Genomic DNA, 20,632 nt, shown 5'->3' with positions numbered 1-20,632 from the left:
CTGTACTCTCATCACAATCATCACTGTCAAAAAATACTCATCTTCTGAATGCCTGTTAATGATTCCAAATGAAAGGCAAAAGCCTCAGCCTCTCAAATATATATTTCACTTAAATTCTCTTTAAATTTCAATCCAATTCAACACCAAGAGCTTCTGCTTCTAAGTCATCAACCCTGATAAGACTAATCAAGAAACTCCATGTTCAAGGTTGGGGATGCTCTGTCCCCAACATGCTAAATGAGTGGACAAGCCATGGCTCATGGCAAAGGAGATGATCATGCCTCTGGGGGCTGGTCCAGGGCAGCATTTGAGGATGACAAGCAATCACCTGGTGGTGTCCAGACCCAGGGCCGTGCTCAGGGACCACTAGCAATGAATAAATAAGAAATCTGCATGGAGGAAATGACTAGAGAAAGCTGAGACAATGTGCGACTGACCTGGGTCCTCGGGCTGGGGGTGCATGAGGCGGAAAGGCACCTCAGTTGCCACTTCACTGGAAAAAAAAAAAAAAAGAATGCACATGGATGAGAACACGTTCAAGATTGTATAAAGCACACAGAGAAGGGCTGTGGCTGCAGAGACTCAACGCTGCTCAAGAGGATTCAGCGAGATTCAAAACAAAACAAACCAGAAATCAGGAAGTGGTCAAGGAGGAATTTTAAATGTATTCCCTGAAATGTGGTCCAGAAACTTCACTTCAGCATGGCGGAGGCAGCTAGGTTTGGTAGGTTCCCCTTCTCCTGGTTATTAGGTCCAGAGACATGCTATTGTGGGTCAAGGAGGGGTGAAATCCTGGAGAGAGGATAGTTTCGGAGAAAAAAAAATAAAACTTGCAAAAATGTACACGACTTTTTATATGTGAACTCTATGTTAACAGTCACATGGTCGCTTGCTAGGGAGCAGAAGAGGAATGAGCAGCACCCGCCAAATTCCAGAAGCAGAAGGGCGTCAGGGTGCCTTGCAATTTCTAGAAAAAGGAGGAAGGGAAGGAGTCGGGAAGGAGAACAGAAGGCAAATCTGGACCAAGGAAGAATGAAAAGAAGTTGTAAAAAAGCAAGGGTCTCTCCTCACTTCACCCAGGACCCACCGCCTCCTACACGGTTACAGCTTTGGTCAAACCCCAGTGCAGGTGGGGCCTGGCTTCCATGTGAGGGAAGGAGATGGTAAGAGGCAGAGTGAAGGAGTATGTGAGGTCAGGGCCTGCCTCAAACACTAATTTGGGCCTGCCGCTTTGGGCATGATTTGAGAAACGTAGCTGTTACCATTCATAGTAGCCCAAACGTCCACCAGTGGATGAATGGAGGACCCAAATGTGGTCACTCTGTGTACCATGGAGTATTCCTCAGCCATAAAAAGGAATGAAAAACTGACACATGCTATAACACAGATGAACCTGGAAAACACGACACTCAGGGGAAAAAGCTGGTTACCCAGGGACACATCCTGTGATTCCCTTTATGAAATATCCAGAATAGGCAAATCCGTAGAGATAGAAAGATTAATGGTGGCCAGGGACTAGGAAAAGGGGAGAATGGCAGAGACCACTTAATAGGTATAGGGTTTCCTTTTGGGGTGGTAAAAACACAAAGGAACCAGACAGTGGTGATCGTTATGCAACATTTTAAATGTCTCCTTGATGCCACTATATTGTACATTTTTAAATGGTTCAGAATGTGAGCTTCATGTTAGACATGGACACAAAGGCTGCTGCCTGGAGCATGCCAGTTTTCTGAGTGTGCGTGTGTGCGTGTGTCCTCCCCAGGGGAGGCTCAGCTTTGGTCTCGAAGAAACATCCCCAGCCTCACACAACATTTGCATGATGCATCCAGAAGGCAGTGGGCATCGTTTCATAACACCTCTGAGCTACTATTTTGAACCCCGGACTGGTTCCCTGTGATACCTTGGGAATCAAGCAGAGAAGGAAGGTGACAAGGCTTACCTGGAGGTGAGCTCTCCCAGAAAGCTAGGAAACAAAAGCAAACAGTGCTGGTGACTGTCCCAATGGTTACACAACTCTATTTCCCATTATTCAGAGGTGGACATGTCCCAAGCATGCTCTGCACTCACGGCTCACGGGATCTTTGCATCCCATCTCATTCAACTGGACTATTCCTCTCCATTTGTGATTTCATCTCTTTCTCAAGTGGATTAGCTAAAAGGAGGAATCACTTAGGTCTGAGCCCTGATGTTCAAGAATGAACAATAAAGGTCATTGTGGAATACCTGCTATTCACTTACCTTGACCCCTACTGTCCTAGATCCTCTCAGAGAAACTCAAAGGTAATCTACGCACTTTGGAAGACCCTACAACTACAAACACTATGGTAACACAATTTGTAAAATCTACCCGTGCTCTACTTTGTTGTCCCAACCAAAACTAGGGGAGCTCTTGATTGTGCGTGGCTCACGGAATATGTGCGTGGACTTGCCTTTGATGGCTCGTCGAAGTAAAAGGCCAGAAACTTTGGCAGTGGGATTTGAAAGGAAAATGAGAATTCAAGTTTTTTTTCCCCTAGGATGCAAAAAATGAAGATCTACTGAGAATTCGTTAGGCGGCAGCCATTCTTTCCTGAAGTGAGATGTAGCAATAAACTGACTTCCCTTCTTTGTGTATCAACTTACAGTGCATGAGCAAACACACACTCACTTTTCCCAAGTAGTACTAACTTATTTTGTAGTTTGCTCTTTGACTGTTTTCCCCATGTGAAGTCATATCAAACAGAACTGATGAGATAAATAGGATCTCGCCAAAACTCTAGTTGGTCATCCATAGAATTTGTAGATCTTTCTTCTTTCTGGCTCCCAATCATTCAGGAAAGGAAGGGGAGAGGCCAAGACAGAGCCCATGGTGTTGGCTCTTGGACACTCACCCTGACACCGTGAGCTTCACCTTGATATGGTAAGACACCAGGATGCCCAGGACAGTCCGGTCTATGCCCTCCTTTATTCTGCTCAAAAAGAAAAGAAAAGCAGAAGAATTCAGAGGAGCAGCAGTGAGCAGACTAGATGAACACATCCCTCACCTCCAGACAAGCCTATCACAATGTGGGCATCTTCTTAAGGAACTCGTAAATTCAACCACACTGTCAAAGTCCTAGAAGTTTCCATAGTCAGGAAGGGGGATTCCTTTCCTGCATTGTAGCTTGGGATTTCCCCCCCTGCAAGTTCAGAAGGCAGAGGGTGCTTCCTGGTTCTTCTTGCTCTGCCTCCACTGATGTTCATCCACCTGCCAGATGGTGGTTCCAGAAACCAACCCCTGCCCCCCCACCCCGCCATCTTCCTTGGCTCCTTCCTCTGCCCCACCTGCCATCCCTGGCCAACCACTGAGTCCTCCATAGGCTTTTCCTGCCTATATTATCTCAGTAACTTATCTCCCACAGGCCTGGCCCCTTCCCGGAGCTCTCAGACACTGCAGCCAGAGAGCTTTCCTAGGGTCAAGCCTCAGCATGGCCTGGCAGGCAATCTATGAACTGACCTTTGCCTGCCTTTGCCATCTCATGCCCCACTATGCCCCAGCATCTCCCGTGTGCCAGGCTTGCCAAACACAAGCCTTCCCTGGAATGCCTCCCTCCTTGGTTCTCTTAAGACCTCAAGCTGAAGCTGACCTTCCTTTGTGAAGCCTTCCTGGACACCTGCCATCAGCATGCGTCTCCCTCCTTTGCGCTCTGGCCCTGCGTCCCCAGCAACCAGCATCATGTTGAAGTGAATGAACGTGGTGCATGAGGCCATCGCCTGTGCCCCCAAAGAGAGTGCTAACTTTCCCCAATAGTGACTCCATTCCAGGTTCTACTGTCTGACAGGCACCATGCTGGGCATTGTAACACAGATTATTATCTCATTCGTGGTGGTCCGTTGCAAGGACATGAAGTATTTCAGGATGCCCAGTCACAGGAGTTAAGGTCTGAAAAACGTCGTGACATGCTAGCTAGAACAATGTGAATGACAACAGACCACATGGCCAAGAAAGCTGAAGGCTTAAGGAAGGCAGGCCATGACAGGTCTGAGGAGGGGCTGAGAATGCAGGGCAGGTTGCAGGCCCACAGACTCCAGCCCAGGGACCCCCCCGCCATGAGAGGCCCATTGGACCTTGCCCCCAGGGCTGTGACGCCCTCCAAAAACTCCACTGGCTCATCAGTGCCTGGAGCTCTTGTGGAGGGCAAATACCTGTATCTGGAATCATGGAATGTAGACAGTCCATCAAGAGAGATTGCCACCAAAGGGGACAAAGAGGGGGTTGCAAGTCTGAGACCCCACCCCGTTGCTGGACTGTCTGTCTGACTTAACAGCTGAAGGAAAGGAGGTGCTTCATCCCATGCCTGAGTATGCCCTGCAAGCTTTCTCCTCTGCCATCTTCCTTGAATGCGAGAGTCTCTCTGTAGTCCCCACTCACTCTCTCTCAATCTCTCTCTCTCTCTCTCTCTCTCTCTCTCACACACACACACACACACACACAGATTGGTTAATCTAGGTTCTGCTGTGATGGTCACTTTCTAGAACCCTGGAAGGCAGCCCTGAAGCTGGGGGTAAATGAGGGACTCAGGTAATGAGGAGCGGACTTTGCTCTGTCATTAACTGATCAGGTGACCTTAGTCAAGCCTCTCCTGGCTGAACTTCAATTCCCTTATTCATAAAATGAGTATAAATTCACCTTCCTCACAAAAGGCTTACATGTTTGCAAAATAGTCCACAGATCGTACAACGTTTTTACAAACATACTGTTGATGTCGTGATTGCCATGAACCTGGTCTGGTGTCCCTCAATCACTCTCCAGACCTCCACCAAAGTGCCTTAGAATCGAACATATAAACTTGGCAAATTATCCTCAAAAAATCCTTGGACTCCCATGATTCTGCCTTCTGCCAAATGTTTGGGACCCCCACTATTGTATCTGAGAAGACGTGCTACTGAGCTATGGGGTCACGGAGGTCAAATAGGAGAGCCTCTTCCAGATGGCATCACCTTGGAGGAGGCTACCGGACCACTGAGGGAGCCCCCGAGCATCACACAGGGGATGGCTGGCAGTGGGCTTTGGGCCTGGGGTATGGCTCTCCCCCAAACACTCAGCACTCACCAACAGACATGCTCTGGAATGGAAGCCTCAAAGGATGGCGAGAAGTGGCAGTGGATAGTTGACCTTGACGCCTCACTCTAGTTTGTGCTGAATCTGCTGGCTAAATTCAGCCAGCGGTTCTTTGAGTTGGGGCCAGCAGATCAGGGCTTAGCTTCATTGATATTTAATTGACACCAGCAGCTCTCAGAACCTCCTGTTCTTTACCTTTGCTGGTGGAAATGAATAAATGGTATTTCCATTATTCATGCAGCTACCTGCATTACTTGGTTTATTTTTTTATTCTTATTTTTTAAGTAGGCTCCATGCCTAACCATGGGGCTCGAACCCCTGACCCTGAGATCAAGAGCTGTGTGATCTACTGACTGGGCCAGCTAGGTGCCCCTGCATTACTCAGTTTATATGCTTAGGGTACCTATACTTGCTAATGATATTATTAGAAGGTCATGGCTGACATTGCTGGAGTGCTCACTGTGTACCAAGCACCACATTTTACATGGATTGTCATTGCCCATAATCCTTATAACCCTCTCCATGAGAAAAAGCAGCACCCCCACTGTACAGACAGGAAAACTGAGGTTCTCAAACAGCCCAAGTAATTTGCCCAGAGTAGCCCACCTGTAAGCAGTGGAGCAGGGGTTTGGCATGAGGCTGCCCCCAGAGCCCATTCCTGTAACCACCACGTCACATCAGGGGTGGGAGTGTGGGGCCTCCTTGGATCACTGAATCAGCACTCTGTGCCTGGAGTGACAGCCATCATGCTACATGGGAGCCTGTGAGCCTGGGGGGCAGGGGGTGAGACGAGAAGGGGAGCAGACCAGCACCTCCTCTGCACTGAGTCTTGGGTGCCCATCTCCTGAGTTACAAGGACTCACATGGTGCTCGAAGCAAGGTTCGTGTCCTCATGCTTAATCTTCCCATCCAGGGCGATGCCCCTTCTTTCACGGTTGTTGGCCAGCAAGGGCACCAGCGTCAGCGTCGTGGTCAGAGTGCTGTTCGGTGGCACTTTTTCTCTGTAGGAAGAGGAACAGGCTATTTCGCTAACGATTCTTATGGCCATAAAGCCACCATCAGTCCCACGAGACCCTATCTGCCATCAAGCATTTTCCAGGGGGAAGATAGTTTAGGTTATCTGTGCACTTGCCTTACAAGAAACATTAGTGACATCTCAAAACAGGCTGGCGGCAACATTAAGACATTCCCTCAAGTCCCTGCTCCTCTGAGTCACTGAATTTCTAGAGTATTCTGTGGGGTTAACTGAGACTGACTAGCATAAAGGTCAGTCTCCTCCTGAGACTTCAGGACCATATGGTGGGCTGCAGGCCATGTGGCCAGTGCCTGCAATAAGCCTAGGCTGGAAGTCGCCTGTCACCCAGAGCTGTTGCAATCAGGAGGATGGGCATGTGCCCAAGGGAGTGGGCTGTTGAGGAGGGTGTGGTGGGGCCCTCTGTGAGCCAGGAGGACTGGATTGGTTTGGTTCAAGCACATGTGCTCTGTCTCTCCTAGCTCTTCCCTGTCACTGGATCACTGGGTCACTGGTCAGGTGGTGGGTGTCTCAGCCTCTGACAGACACAGGGAATCCATGCCAAACCATGGGTCTGCAGATCGGGGATAGAGCTGGGGACACAACAGTGAGGGTTTCTCCAGGACTAGAGCATCCCTGGCTCATGGAATGGCATCTGAGGCTGTAGAGGTGGCTCTGCCATTCACTGGTGTGCTCGTACCACACCTGTGCCCAGAAGCATCCATGCAGCCAGCCGACAGCCCATGTCACCCCTCCTGACACATCCTCCTTCCTGGTGCCCAGCCAGGAGAAGGCAGGGAGTGGCCCTGAAAACACCACCCAGGAGTCAGCCCCAGGGTTCAAGGACAATGACTCAGGCTCTGCAGCCTTCTGAGTGGCTTCTGGTCTGAGACCTGTGAGCACGATCTAGCTCAGCTTTCAGGCTCCCTTGCGGGGACCCTACAACAGTCGCCAGTTTCCTGGGAATCATTTGGTCCAAAATGCACTGAATTGCTGAAAAGAAGGCCAGATAATGGGCTTTAAGAGGGAAAAACTCAGCCAGGGAGCAATTTTCTCCTTTCATCATTGAGCCTATGCCAAAAAGCGAGCCAAGGAGACCCCGGGACACGAGGACGTGTGAGGATGCACCTGCAGGGGAGAACAGACCCGGGCCAGCACCAAGGGAGCAGCCAGTGAGCTGCGGCTCTTTCCTGTCTCCCTCCCCTCTGGACCTATATTTAAACTTGGGTCCAGCTCTGCATTGAGTAAGTTTATTCCAAATTTGTCTTTTAAGGTTTACGTCATGTTCTCCTGCTGAATCAGTTTGTCTTTCATCACCAGTCCCCTTCCTGTTGCTCTGGTAATATTTTTTGTATACAACAGTGCTGCGACACATCCGTGAGACAAAGAGAAAAGGACCTGCCCAAGTGACCCTCTCTGGAGGAGGCGTCACCCCAGTAACCTGTGTGTGAATGAATAGCGTGGAGCAAGACTCAGCAGGTGTCTGGCTCCAGCACGAAGACACCATCACAGGATACTCATCTGCTTTTGATTCTAATGAAGGGAGAGAAATGATTCATGATGCCAGGCTCAGAATTGACATATCATTGGAATCTGGCTGTCGTTGGTACCACATTTGCAAATTGAGTTGCAGATCAAAAGACCGAGAACACTCGCCTGGGATGACAGATCATTTGCTTGTCTGCTCTAGGGGCAGAAATAGTATCAAATTCCTACCGACTTATTCCAAGGAGCAACAGAAAGTTCCAGCTGTTCCCACTGTGCCATTTCAATCTTTGTTTCTCTCCTTTCCATCATTCCCTGTGAGTGAGAGCTCTCAGAACTCTTGTGAGTGAGAACACAACTGAGATGCTAACTTTCTTTGCAGCCCTTGAAGTGAGAAAAGGGGAAGGAAGCCAAGCATCCTACTTCCCCCTTCAGGGTGAACGAAAGGGGAACTTGACAAGGAAGCCTGAGCCACCCAGGAAATACAAACCCAACCAGCTACTCACTGTGTTTCCTCCTGGGCCACTGGCTTGGTATAATAATCACTCGAGTAGAGAACCACGTTGGCCACTTGTTCCACTGCAGAGGGAAGACAGGGGTGAGTGATCCAATGTGGGGTCCTCCACGCATGTGCATGGTGCCTGCCAGGGACATGGTTGGTCTTCCCTGTCTAATGGCTGTTGGAGTGTACTTCTCAGGCTTGGCTTTAAGGCTGGGGTTTCTGAGTCTTGTCCTCAGGCCACTCCTGTTCACCAATAACCTGCTCTGGGCAGCTCACACCTATGAGCCAGCCTCCCTAAAACTGCACCACCTAGGAGACTCCTCTCTGCTGAGTCCACACCATACCTACCCTTGCATATCCTTCCAAGTGTACTTGAACTCACCATTTGTGCTTTCTCCAAACCTGCCCCCTTATACCACTATATTATTTTATGAGCACCTCCTTCCAATTATCCAAGCAAGAAACCACCTGCTGGCAGCATAGACCTGACTTGTGCATGTGGATAGGAAGGTGGACTCCCATGGGACACCTGGGTGGCTCAGTGGTTGAGTGTCCACCTTCTGTCGAGGGCATGATCCTGGAGTTCTGGGATCGAGCCTCACATCGGGCTCCCTGCATGGAGTCGGCTTCTCTCTCTGCCTGTGTTTCTCCTTCTCTCTCTCTCTGTCTCTTATGAATGAATGAATGAATGAATGAATGAATGAATGAATGAAACTTAAAAAAAAAAAGGTGGACTCCCTGGGCTCAAATACCAGCTTAGCTGCCAGCCGTGGGGTGAATCGCACAGCTCTTCTATGCCTCAATTTCCCCATCAGCAAAATGAATGACAATTCAGCTAACTTAATGGTTGTTGTGATGATCAAAAAACTAATTTTTTAAAAGATTTTATTTATTTATTCATGAGAGACATACACAGAGAGAGGCAGACAGACAGGCAGAGGGAGAAGCAGGCTCCATGCAGGGAGCCCGATGTGGGACTCATCTCGGGTCTCCAGGATCACACCCTGAGCCAAGGGCAGCCGCCCAACCACTGAGCCACCCAGGCGTCCCAAAAGACTAATTTTTAATCTCTCTTAAAATCAAATTTGAAGGTTAAAAGAAACAACTTATGTGAAGCACTCAGCACAGTGCTCAGCCTATAAAAAGCTACTAACATCTTGCTTCTGAAAGTTTGACAAATTCTTTCACATTTTAATGGCTTTGATGTGAGAACTCATAAAACTTTGAGAAATAATTTAAAAATCAAAGTATCAAATGATACTTCCTCAATCCTGTTACTTTGTGGAACACTGTATTGGATACTACATTTAACATGCTAAATAATACCAGGTCCTACAAAGATCGAAAGCAGATGAACTACACCAACATAAAACAAAGCTATAAGCATTCATATCAGCATCAGGAAAACCCTCTAATAATTCTTAGGTATGCATGCATCAAAACTCCTGAACCTTATCTTTTTTTAAATTTTTTTAATTAATTTTTATTTTTTTATTTTATTTATTTATGATAGTCACAGAGAGAGAGAGAGAGAGGCAGAGACACAGGCAGAGGGAGAAGCAGGCTCCACGCACCGGGAGCCTGATGTGGGACTCGATCCCGGGTCTCCAGGATCGCGCCCTGGGCCAAAGGCAGGTGCCAAACCACTGCGCCACCCAGGGATCCCTCCTGAACCTTATTTATGATGCACACACACAAGGAAGAGGAAAGTGGTGTGTGAAACAAGTGACCAACCATCTTGATTTGCCTGGAACTAGCCCATTTTAGCACTGAAAATCCTGGTCAAGGGTCACCTGGCTGGCTCAGTCAGAAGAGCATGCAACTCTTGATCTCAGGGATCATGAGTTCAAGTTCCACGTTGGACGTAGAGATTACTTAAAACAAACAAACAAAAACTTAAAAAGAAAAAAAAAAAAAGGAAAAAGAAAAAGAAAATCCTAGTCCAGCCAGGATAGTTGGTCACCATCACAAACTATGAGTCTGACTTTGTCTTAGTCATTGAGTGAGTTAGTGGTGAACGTAGAGGTCACCCTCCCTGGTTGTGTCTTTTTCATGTAGCCCCTATAAGACCATGACATCTGACCATCCCCTGTACCTCGATGCCCTCTGAGCCGAAGAAATGGAAATATGTGTAGAACAGCAGGCAGGACATGCGTTGAGTGTAGTATCAGGCAAGGCTTGGCCATCACACCGTACTAACGCAACAGCACCAGAGACAGGAGGGCTTAATCATTTATAAAAGCACTCTAATCCCTGGAGCTTCACAAAAATCCAGGAAGGTAGACCAGGAACCAGTGCTGTGGATGTCAACTGGGATTCACACAGCATGAGCCCACAATTAGGCCCACTGTGCTCATTCTAGCGCTTTTCCCACTACACTGTGCTGCCTCTGTCAACAAAAATTAATTCTGGTCTAAGAATGAAAACTCCTCATGTGGCTCCCCCCGGGATCCGGCAAGGGGCTCCTCCAGGAAGGCACGGCATGGAATAATGGAGGATCGCCTGTCAGAGATGTCGTTTCAAGACAACAGACAGCTCCCCTAAGCTGGCCAGGAGGTTGCATGAGGTGACACTTGAAACACTTTCCTCCTGTAAGTTCCTGCTCTCCATGACAACACAGATAAACAGGCAGTTCCAAAGACCCAGGAGGGCCTTATATGCCCAGAGGAGAGACCCTGGGGAAATACGACCAGACTGAGAAATTCTAGAAGACTCTGCCTTCCTCTTTTGAGAAGTTCCTACCTAATGCTTTAATCTTCTTCACAGTCTTCTCTGTGTTATTGGTCACAGTCACAGTCACAGTAATGGGCTCCCCATGGAAATAGATCTGAAAAAGTTAGCAGGGAAGTCAGAAAAGAGGAACAGAGTGTGGTGGTATCTTTAATCTCATGGCTTTCTAGGTTTACCCCCACCCTCCAAGTGTGGCTGAATTCCCACACCTCAAAGGAAGATAAAGCGATAGCAACAGGCTTCCTTTAGCGAGGGGTCCGGAACATGGTCCACCTCGTCTGTGGCATGCCGAGGAGGACAGCGGTGACCAGCGCAGAGGGGAGCAAGAGTGCTCCCACCTGGAACACCCAGTCCTGACGGTCATGACAGAGGTAGCCATGGGGGTCCTGGGTGGAACCACAAGGCCGTGTGGGGCAGAGTGAGTGCAGTGAGGGGGAATGAGTGGGGAGCTCTGCCCCAGGAGGGCATGTGACCTAGGCCCAGGCGGGCATGTGTGCACACACAGGCATGCATACACACACGGTCGGTATGTTGAGACTTTGCCAACACATGTGCACAACTCTCGGTGACCAAGACAGCCTCGGCCAGTGGTTCTTCATATGAAGAAATGACATATGAAGAAATGACATCCACGGGTGACTCAGCCACCCCTTCACCACTACATTGAAACTGACATTTTCTAGGGAAGTAAACAATTCGCAAGACCACACCCATCAGTACATGAGACCCAAGGGGCCGGGTGGGGGGCGGGGGGGAACCGCCTGTGTCAGAGGTACGAGGAAACCACCACGCTCCTCCCTAGTTGCTCAGGACTGGCAGTGCAGTGACCTAGTCTGAGGGTCATCTTTACTCAGTCCAAGTTATGAGAAAAGCCAATTGTTCACAAGCGTTGGTGCTTTAACTATGCCCAGACACAACATGGCTTGCAGCACCCACAGCAGATTGCCCCGGGCCTGCTCGCAATAGGGGCACAGCACCAGCCAGTGGCTCACCTCTTTGCTGAGGGAGACAGCCAGGTGCAAGGGCTTGTCGGACATGAAGAACTGCCAGGCGGCCTCAGCTCGGGGCTGGGGACCCATCTTCGATGGCGCATGCTGTACTTTCCGGATCAGTAAACGCACGGAGCTCCTGCAGATGAAAAGTGCAGACAGTTCTGGGGTTACCGCCAGGCCTCCTCGGGGGGCTTCTAGATCTCTCTCCCCGTACTCACGCTGTGATGCTTCAGGAATGCTCCCAAGGGATAATGGGTGAGCCAGAAGAGGAAGGACCCCATGTTGGGGTGGGAGAGGGCCCCAAGGACCTGTTTTCTGGTCCCTTCTCTGAGGTTTCACCAGCTGGGTGGCATGGGGCTGGTGGGCCTGCTCCGGGTCACTCTCGGCTTCAGCTCTCAGGGCACAGCCCGGGGTGGGGGTAGGGGGTTGAGTGCCCTACGTGACATGCCTCCAGCTCTCCGTCACTGTGACTTACTGCAACAGCAAGCCTCCACGGGTGTGTGCGTGTTGAGTGTGAGGAAAAAGTGTGGAGGGCACGATCGAGGGCCTTGTTCAGGTACAAGAAGACAACTGAACAGCGGGGCCTGGGAAGGCAGAAGAGCCAGGAGTCACTGCCTGCTGGGGAGAGAGCCTCTGTCCAGGGTGATGAAACATGCTGGGTGTAGACAGTGTGGGGTGCAGAGAGTGGCTATGCTGTAACTACGGCTGTGCAACACAGTGCATGTACTAATGCCTCCGAAGTTCACACTCAGAAATGGTTAAAATGGTAAACCTCATGTTGTGTGTATTTTATCACAGCAGAGGAGTTACCGAAGAAGAAGCAAACTGGAGAGGGAGAGAATCCGGGGGCTGCTAGAGGCTTACGTGAACCTTGAGCTTGCTAGCTCCTCTGCCATTTTGCCTCCCCCAAATGGTGAGCCACTGCCCCTGCCCGTGTGTAGACATCCTTCCGTCCTGGCTGCCTGGGCGGGGCAGGCCCCATCCCCCTGGCCTCGCAGGCCACAGAGGAGAAGTGAGGGGCAGCCTCCCACCCCAGCTCCTGACCCCCCACCCCCACCCCGGGGGCCACCCCTTTTCCTGCAGCTGTACTCTTACTTCTTGGGCACTTTGTCCTCTTCATCCTCTGTGCTGTCTCTGGCGAATGCCTTGACCTCAAAGTCGACCCCACAGCACTGCAGTGGAGCAAGAGAAGAGACAAGGCTTCAGTCAGCACCTCCCTTCCCGGGAGCTGGAATGGGGTCACACCTCCCATGTTACGTGGCACCTTGTCTTTTTGTCTTAGCCCTGTCCTTTTTAGGGCCACCCCATTAAGGCTAGGTTTGCTGAGTGAGGAAAGAATGACATCCAGACGAGGAGTGCACTGTGGCCCCAAGCTCCCAGGGAGATCATGTATGGTGTCTAGCTCTGCCTCCATTTAGTTGTCCCTCTAGATGTGACCCCATCTGTATGTATCTCTGACGTTGCACTGCCTACAGCAGGGGATAGACGCAGGTGCTCACAGGGCTAGCAGGGGGTCCACGACCGAGCACACTGGCTGCCAGCGCCGGGCCCTGGGGTGGCGAGGCTGGAATGGGGTCCACTGCACTGGCAGCAATTCCAACTTTTTCAAAGAAGCTGGAAGTGGGGGGTACCTGGGTGGCTCAGTTGGTTAAGTGTCTCCCTTCAGCTCAGATCATGATCTCAGGGTCCTGGGATAAAAAATAACACTGTTCCTTCTGCCTGAGGGCTTCATGTTTCTCTGTCTCCCTCTATTTTGTATTTGACAAACTCCTTCGTGTCCTCTCTGCCCCAGCTCCAGGGTCTACTCAGCTTGTAAGGGTCTGAGGCCTCCGGGCTTCTGGCCAGTCCCCTCCTAGGCCCCTGAGGGCCCAGGTCAGGCCCCCTTTCCTGCAGCTACTCCTCTCTTGGGACGGAGGAAAGAGAGCACCCGGGCTGGCCCAACATGGCCTTGTCCTCCTCCGGCTCGGCCACCCTCAGCTCACCTGCATTTTCCTGGACCAGGCCATCAACCACAGGAAGGAGCCAGGTTTATCATGCGGCCCCGTAAGCAGACACACGTGTGTGCAACAGCTCTCGTGAAGCAACACTGAGTCTTGCTATGGGCGACACATTCTGAGATTTCCCATCTTATTCTATTTCATTCTATGCCATGTTTCTCCGATACCACTCCTGATCCACCACACTGACTTCACAAACCACCAACGGGACAAGACCCCCACACTGGAAGTCACTGCCCAGACTGTGGCTTCTGGCCTACACCCCTTGGTACTTCTGAGGCAGCCCCGCCACTCTCTGCCCTCCCCTTTTGGGGGCCTGTGATCAATCCTGGGTCCTGGCACCTTTACCCTCTCCCCCTGTTCCTCACCGCCCTTCTTCATGGCTTAGAGTCCCCTGCCCACCATGGCCACTCCTCCTTGTGCACACTCAGCCCCTTCGCTTTTCCCCGCCTTGGGAGCTCATGCTTGGCCCACCCAACCCTTCTCAGTGCAGTGGTCAGGGTGCCCCTGGGAAGCCTAGGTCAGCACCTATCGTTCAGAGCCCTGTAGGCTCCCATCTCACTGAAAGTCTACACGGCCTGCACCTCCCCATGCCTCTGACCCACTCTTGCCATTTCCCTCTGCTCCTCCAGCCCTGGCACACCATGCACCATGTCCCCTCTGCCTGGGGGGGCTCTCCCTTGGGATAGTGGCTCCTCCTTTACCCTCCTGGGGAGGCCTTCTTTAAACCTCCTGAACAACCACCCCACCAGACTCTCCCTTTGCCTCTTGCTAGCCTCGTGTTCTCCAGAGTGCCTGCCATCCTTGGATGGGCCCCGTAGACACTTGTTATTTGGTTTTTGCCTGATTTCTGTGGGACCCACCAAGGGTAGGCCTACTACTCTGTCCATGGGCTCCGTCCTGGCTAACAGCTGCTGAAGGCAAGTGACGGGTTCATTATAATGCCTCTCTACTTTTGTGCACATTTGAAATTTTCCCCAGAGAAAAGGCTATTTTGAAAAGTCATTTGAAGGCATGAATTAGTCCCTGGCCTTTCTTTTTGCACTAACCTTCCCCATGTCTTGCGGAGCTGGCTGCAGCATCACCGAGCAGGGTAAGTAATCAGGGAACTGTGGGAAGAAACAAGTCATTTCTTTCAGAGGCACTATTCCACATGCAATATGCACTCAGTGTGTAAAACTTGGAAAAGGAAGATGAGAAGTGAGCGAGCAAGCAAAACAAAACAAAATGAAACAACAAAAAACCCACCACATTCACCCATGTTGCCAACATCTAGAATAACATTATGAACATGGGCTTCCAAGTGTCCTAGGGGCTCCCTCACACGTGAATATGTACGTAGATGTATGTGTTTTACAGAAATGAGACTCAACGATGCATATGTCCTGTCGTCTGCTTGGCTCACATTACCGCCCCAACCCTACTCAGAATGCATCAGGACCATTTTTCTACACCATGAGTTCTCCATCACTGTTCTTTGGCCTTCGTTAACCCCGCATTTAATTTAGCCAGTGCCCTGTGTTGGCTGACCCTTCATTAAATGGTACTTTGCTTTTTTTGCCATGATCAACAATGCTGCGATTGACCTTCTTCATCCACCTTAGCGCAGTTTTATCCAAACAAGTCCACAGGCTATGCTTCTGGAAAGGGAACTGTAGATCAAAACCACATTCTTAAGGTTTTTGATATGTCCTGGCATGTTAGCTCTAAAAGGGTTATATCACTTCAAACTCCCAATGCCAGGTCATGAGAACATGCAGGACCACGAAATGGTTTTTTTGTGTGTGTGATTAAAAAAAAAAAAAGTTTACAATTTTTTTAATCACTAAAAAAAATGTTATAAAGTATGCATCACAAAAACTGACATTTTCAGCATACAATTTAGTGACCTGAAGGATGTTCACGTAGTTCTGCAATGATCCCCACCACGCGTCCCACACTGAAGCTCTGTCCCCAGTCAACACTGACTCTCCGACCACTGCTCTATACTCTGTGTCTACAAGCCTGGTGGCTCCGGGTCCCCACATAAGTGGAATCACACACTGTCCTTTTGTGTCTGCTCCTGTGACTCAGTCTAGTGTTCTCCTCATTCGTGTTGCGGAGTAGATGGCAAAATTTCCTTCTCTTAAGGCTGAACCATGTAACTTTGGAGAAATATATCATCTTAAGACACATAGCCACACTGGTAACAAGGATTGGTAGCAGCATTCCCCAGCCTGAGTTCGTGTCGCCCAAGTCTTTGGGAGGCACAGACGCTGGCACCGTGGGTGGCCAGGATCCCCCCAGCAGGAGAGGGCCTCTGGAGAGATGCAGCCGTTTATGACCCACGGCCCTGCCGGCCCTGCCGTCGAGGCTACAGACGACTTCTGACTGCGGCACGATCTCCTGTCCTGCAGGGAGCTCTTTCATGGGCCGAGCTCGTCCGGGCCAACGGAGGGGCACTTCTTTCTTTTTATAGATGAGCGAGTGAAGGAATAACATGCCCGTATAATTAGGTGGTCGGATGAAGGGAAATATTTAAACCGTAGGTTGAAGTGGTGCCTTCAAAGGCTGAGAGGCTATTTTCAAGGACTTAAAAAAAGACAATCACAGCCCGTGCAATGTAGAATTTCCTCCAAGGATGCAATTTGAAGGCCCACAAATGTGAAGTCATTGCTCTGTCCCCTCTCCTTCGCTCCTGGTCACACTGCAAGGTGCTGAGGGTGAAGGAACCAGGGCAGGGACATGGGGGGAGTCACCCACCGTGAGCAGGAAGGGGTACGTGTTGCCCCCCAGCTTCTTCATCAGGCTCTCCTGCAGCTTCGTGGGGGCGCCTGCAGCCTCTACGGGTGGGAACACCTGGACCTGAGAGAAGTATAGGTCCCTGCGGAAGCTCAGGCCAATCACGTCGATGTCTTCCTGGCCGTAGCGGAAGGCGCAGGTCAGAGAGACATACACTGGAGGGGTGACAAGAAGGGGGCAGGTTTGTCCCATTGGCATGGCACCCCCGTCTGGCCAAGTGAACATGGGGTAACCGCTGACACTGCCCCCCCGCCCCGCCCCCCATCCAACCATCAACGTCCAAAGGGGATGGGGTTTGAGAACCATAGCACCAAAAAAAAAAAAAAAAAAAAAAAGAGAACCACAGCACCGAGGCAGCCCACACCCTTCTGGAGATCCAGCACCTTCCCCAGGGCTTGTGTTAATTACTCTAAATGGGTTTGTGAGTCAGGGGACAGGGGACAAGAAGATAGTCACATGAACCACATATTTTGCCCACAGATTCTCCTGTGTCCTCCATCCTACCACCCCTTTCTCTCCACCCACCTGCTCGGGGACCTCAGGAGGCTTTTAACAGAGAATGAAGGTGATAAGCAGAGGGACACAGTGCTAGGGAGCAAGATGGACCTGCACCAGACAGGGGTCTGCCAGAGGAGCTGGACAGGGGCTCACGGACCAGGAGGGGAGATGAAACCAAACCCCAGAAACGCTTCCTTCACATTGCTCAGAAACTTATCAGGCATTCTCTGAAACTCTGAAAACTCAATTTGATTAAACAGAAACAATCTATGCCTCTAGTGGACCAAAAGGATTGCATGAAACTATACGTTTTGAGGGCAGACAATTTACAACAGTCTTTTATGGGGTAAATAAAAGCACATAAAGTGCATTATCCTTGAACAGAAAGCATCTCAGAAGTCATCTAAGATGTCCTTAGAAGTCATTGGTGGTGGATCTTGTCTGTGTCTTCACCACAAAGCTCAGAAGAGCCACTGACCAATTGCCTGTCCCTCACCCAATGTTTGTTAAGAGGATGGTGCCCAGAGATGACCTGGCCTTATGCCTCCCTTGCTGGCCAGTGCTTTCCCTCAGAGCAGGTGCCCTCCTCCAGCCAAGGGCATAGGCTTTCAGGGCTCAAACCAGGTGCCTCCAAGTGCCACAGAGAAGCGGGACACCCAGGAGAAGATCAGAGACAACAGAAGAGGTGGTTTTCAGCCCCATTTCTGCCATGCCCCCCTCAGTGCTGAGGCCCACATCTGATGTGCTCCCAAGGACACATCCCGGGGTGAAAAAAACTCCTTGTTGTTGCCAGTAGCAACCACTCCGAAAGGCATACTTGGAATGGAACTGAGTCAGTGACATCTTCATAAGGATAGCTCGGGTCTGCCCTAATGTAGTTTACACGACTGTTATTAGCACCAAATTACTCGCCAGATATCACAGCTGCCAGAGATCTTCAAGGATGCTCTGATGCTGTGGTTCAGAACCACCACGGTCAGGATTTAAAAAAAAAAAAAAAAAGTGAGACTTCCAGCATGCTTGATTGCCCCGTTTTGGGATAAATACACCAAGGAGCCCTCCTGAGTTCTGCCGCTGGTGTGGAACTACATGACACAGGGCAAGCGCACACCTGATAGAGCCCACAGACATGCGCTCCACCCTGGACAAGTAAGTAGCTCCCTTGGGTCTTTACCTTCATCTGAGAAACGGGGACAATGAGCTCTGATGTGAACAGGACAATGTCCCAAAGATTATACGAGGGAATGTGGGGGACAGGGCCTGGTAGGGGTGGGTGTGCAAGACAGCACCAGCTGTTTCCTAGAAAGTTCTTTCCTAGCACTAAGACCAGACCAGACCAGGTCCTGGGAAGACAAGAAGCCTGTCTTACCTTTCTTTCCCTTCACAAGCTCGGGATCCACCAACACGATACCATCTAAACCAAAATGGAGAGAGCAATGAGGTGGGGAAGACGAAAGAGACCACAGGCCTTCTTCATATATTTATCTGCAGTTTTTTGTTTTGTTTTTAAGGAGGTTCCACGTTCAGCATGCCTGAAGCAGGACTTGAACTCATGACCCTGAGATCAGGACCTAAGCTGAGATCAAGAGTCAGATGCTTAACCAACTGAGCCACCCCAGCGCCCCTCCCTGTAGTTTATAATTACACAAGTAATCCATGTTCATTATAGGAAAATTAGAAAGGGAAGTTAAGCAAAGAGAAGACAAAGTCACTCAAATACCCACCACTCAGAGATACCCAGTGTCAAGACACTGGCACAGAATTTTTTTTCTAGATGCATATATATTTATATGGATGTTTTTACTAAAAAAATGAGATCCCACAATACATATTGTTCAGTTAATGGCTTTTCTCACACAACTATATATTCCAAGTGTCTATTTTTATACACACACACTCCCCCCCACACACACACATAATATGTACTCAATATTTTTTTTTTTTTAATTTATGATAGTCACACAGAGAGAGAGAGAGAGGCAGAGACACAGGCAGAGGGAGAAGCAGGCTCCATGCACTGGGAGCCCGATGTGGGATTTGATCCCGGGTCTCCAGGATCGCGCCCTGGGCCAAAGGCAGGCGCCAAACCGCTGCGCCACCCAGGGATCCCTGTACTCATCATTTTAATGGCCACACACGGCATCTTTGAATGGATGTACCATGAATTATTTAATCAACTCCCTTTAGTCAGGACATTTAAGTTATTTCCAATTTCCCCCTTATCATGAATATTGTGATGAACATCCTTACAGATACATCTTTGTGTTCCTCAAATGTAGAACAGGATTTGTTTTTTGTTTTTTTTTTTAAGATTTTATTTATTTACTCATGAGAGACACAGAAAGAGGGGCACAGACACAGGCAGAGGGAGAAGCAGGCTCCATGTAGGGAGCCCGACGCCGGACTCGTTCCCGGGTCTCCAGGATCACGCCCTGGGGGCGCTAAACCACTGAGCCACCCGGGCTGCCCAGGATTTGGGTTTTGATGACATTTGAGGACATACTGCCAAATGACCTTCCAGAAACTGTTCTGCTGAGGGACATTCTCATCATCAAGTGCCTAGAAATGCCACGTTTTTTTTTTTTTTTACACTCTCTCTTTTTTAAAATAGCTATCTTAGTTGAAATAATTATAGATTCACAGGAAGTTGCAAAGATAGTACAGAGAAGTCCCTGTGTGTCTTTCATTCAGTTTCTTACAGTGGTTACATCTTAGATAACTGTAGTACAGTATCCAAACCAGGAGGCGGACATGGTACAGTGTGTGTACAGTTCTAAGCCACTTTATCTCCTGTGGAGCTTGACGGTTTCCTCACTGAAGAGTCATCTCTCAAGTCATCCCCTCCCCACAGCTCCATCCTTAGCTCCCTGAGCAGCTACTGGTCAGTTTACCATTTCTATAATTTTATCAACCTTAGACTGTTGTATAAGTGAAATCATACAGTAAATGGCCTTTTGAAATCGGCTCTTTCCACTCAGCATCATGCCCTTGAGAGACACATGCCATTGTGTGTATCAGTGACGTGTTCTTTTTTATTGCTGAGTAGAATTTCATGGGATGGATGTGCCACACAGTATATTTAAACTGATCCACTGGGGCAGCCTGGATGGCTCAGCGGTTTAGCACCGCCTTCAGTCCAGGGCGTGATCCTGGAGACTCGGAATCAAGTCCCACTCGGGCTCCCTGCGTGGAGCCTGCTTCTCCCTCTACCTCTGTCTCTGCCTCTCCCTCCCTCTCTCTGTGTCTCTCATGAATAAATAAATAAACAAATAAAAATCTTTTTTTTTTAATTTTTTTTAAATTTTTTTTTATTTATTTATTTGTGATAGTCACAGAGAGAGAGAGAGAGAATGAGGCAGAGACACAGGCAGAGGGAGAAGCAGGCTCCATGCACCGGGAGCCCGACGTGGGATTTGATCCCGGGTCTCCAGGATCGCGCCCTGGGCCAAAAAAGGCAGGCGCCAAACCGCTGCGCCACCCAGGGATCCCAAATAAATAAAAATCTTAAAAATAAATAAATAAACTGATCCACCTATTGAGAGACATTTGGGTTCT

General features: G+C 49.5%; 1 protein-coding gene across 5 annotated transcripts in view; it reads right to left on the bottom strand.

Moving 5' to 3' along the window:
• Positions 1–20,632, bottom strand: part of SAG (S-antigen visual arrestin) — a 42,702-nt gene that overhangs the window by 3,667 nt on the left and 18,403 nt on the right. For 4 of the 5 annotated variants that reach the window (XM_072796732.1, XM_072796730.1, XM_072796734.1 and 1 more), the window contains 11 exons: positions 18,447–18,491; positions 16,541–16,734; positions 14,848–14,907; positions 12,897–12,973; positions 11,802–11,937; positions 10,822–10,906; positions 8,084–8,156; positions 5,944–6,081; positions 2,871–2,948; positions 1,940–1,963; positions 438–493 (listed from right to left, as the gene is read on the bottom strand). In XM_072796732.1, the coding sequence (XP_072652833.1) occupies positions 438–493; positions 1,940–1,963; positions 2,871–2,948; positions 5,944–6,081; positions 8,084–8,156; positions 10,822–10,906; positions 11,802–11,937; positions 12,897–12,973; positions 14,848–14,907; positions 16,541–16,734; positions 18,447–18,491 (966 nt within the window). The remainder of the gene's footprint in view (positions 1–437; positions 494–1,939; positions 1,964–2,870; positions 2,949–5,943; positions 6,082–8,083; positions 8,157–10,821; positions 10,907–11,801; positions 11,938–12,896; positions 12,974–14,847; positions 14,908–16,540; positions 16,735–18,446; positions 18,492–20,632) is intronic. The other variant, XM_072796735.1, reaches the window with a different exon arrangement.

The sequence above is a fragment of the Canis lupus genome, chromosome 24, assembly GCF_048164855.1.
Source record: "Canis lupus baileyi chromosome 24, mCanLup2.hap1, whole genome shotgun sequence".
NCBI lineage: Eukaryota > Metazoa > Chordata > Mammalia > Carnivora > Canidae > Canis > Canis lupus.
Note: the sequence above shows the minus strand (reverse complement) of the source record. Positions and strands in the feature narration are given on the sequence as shown.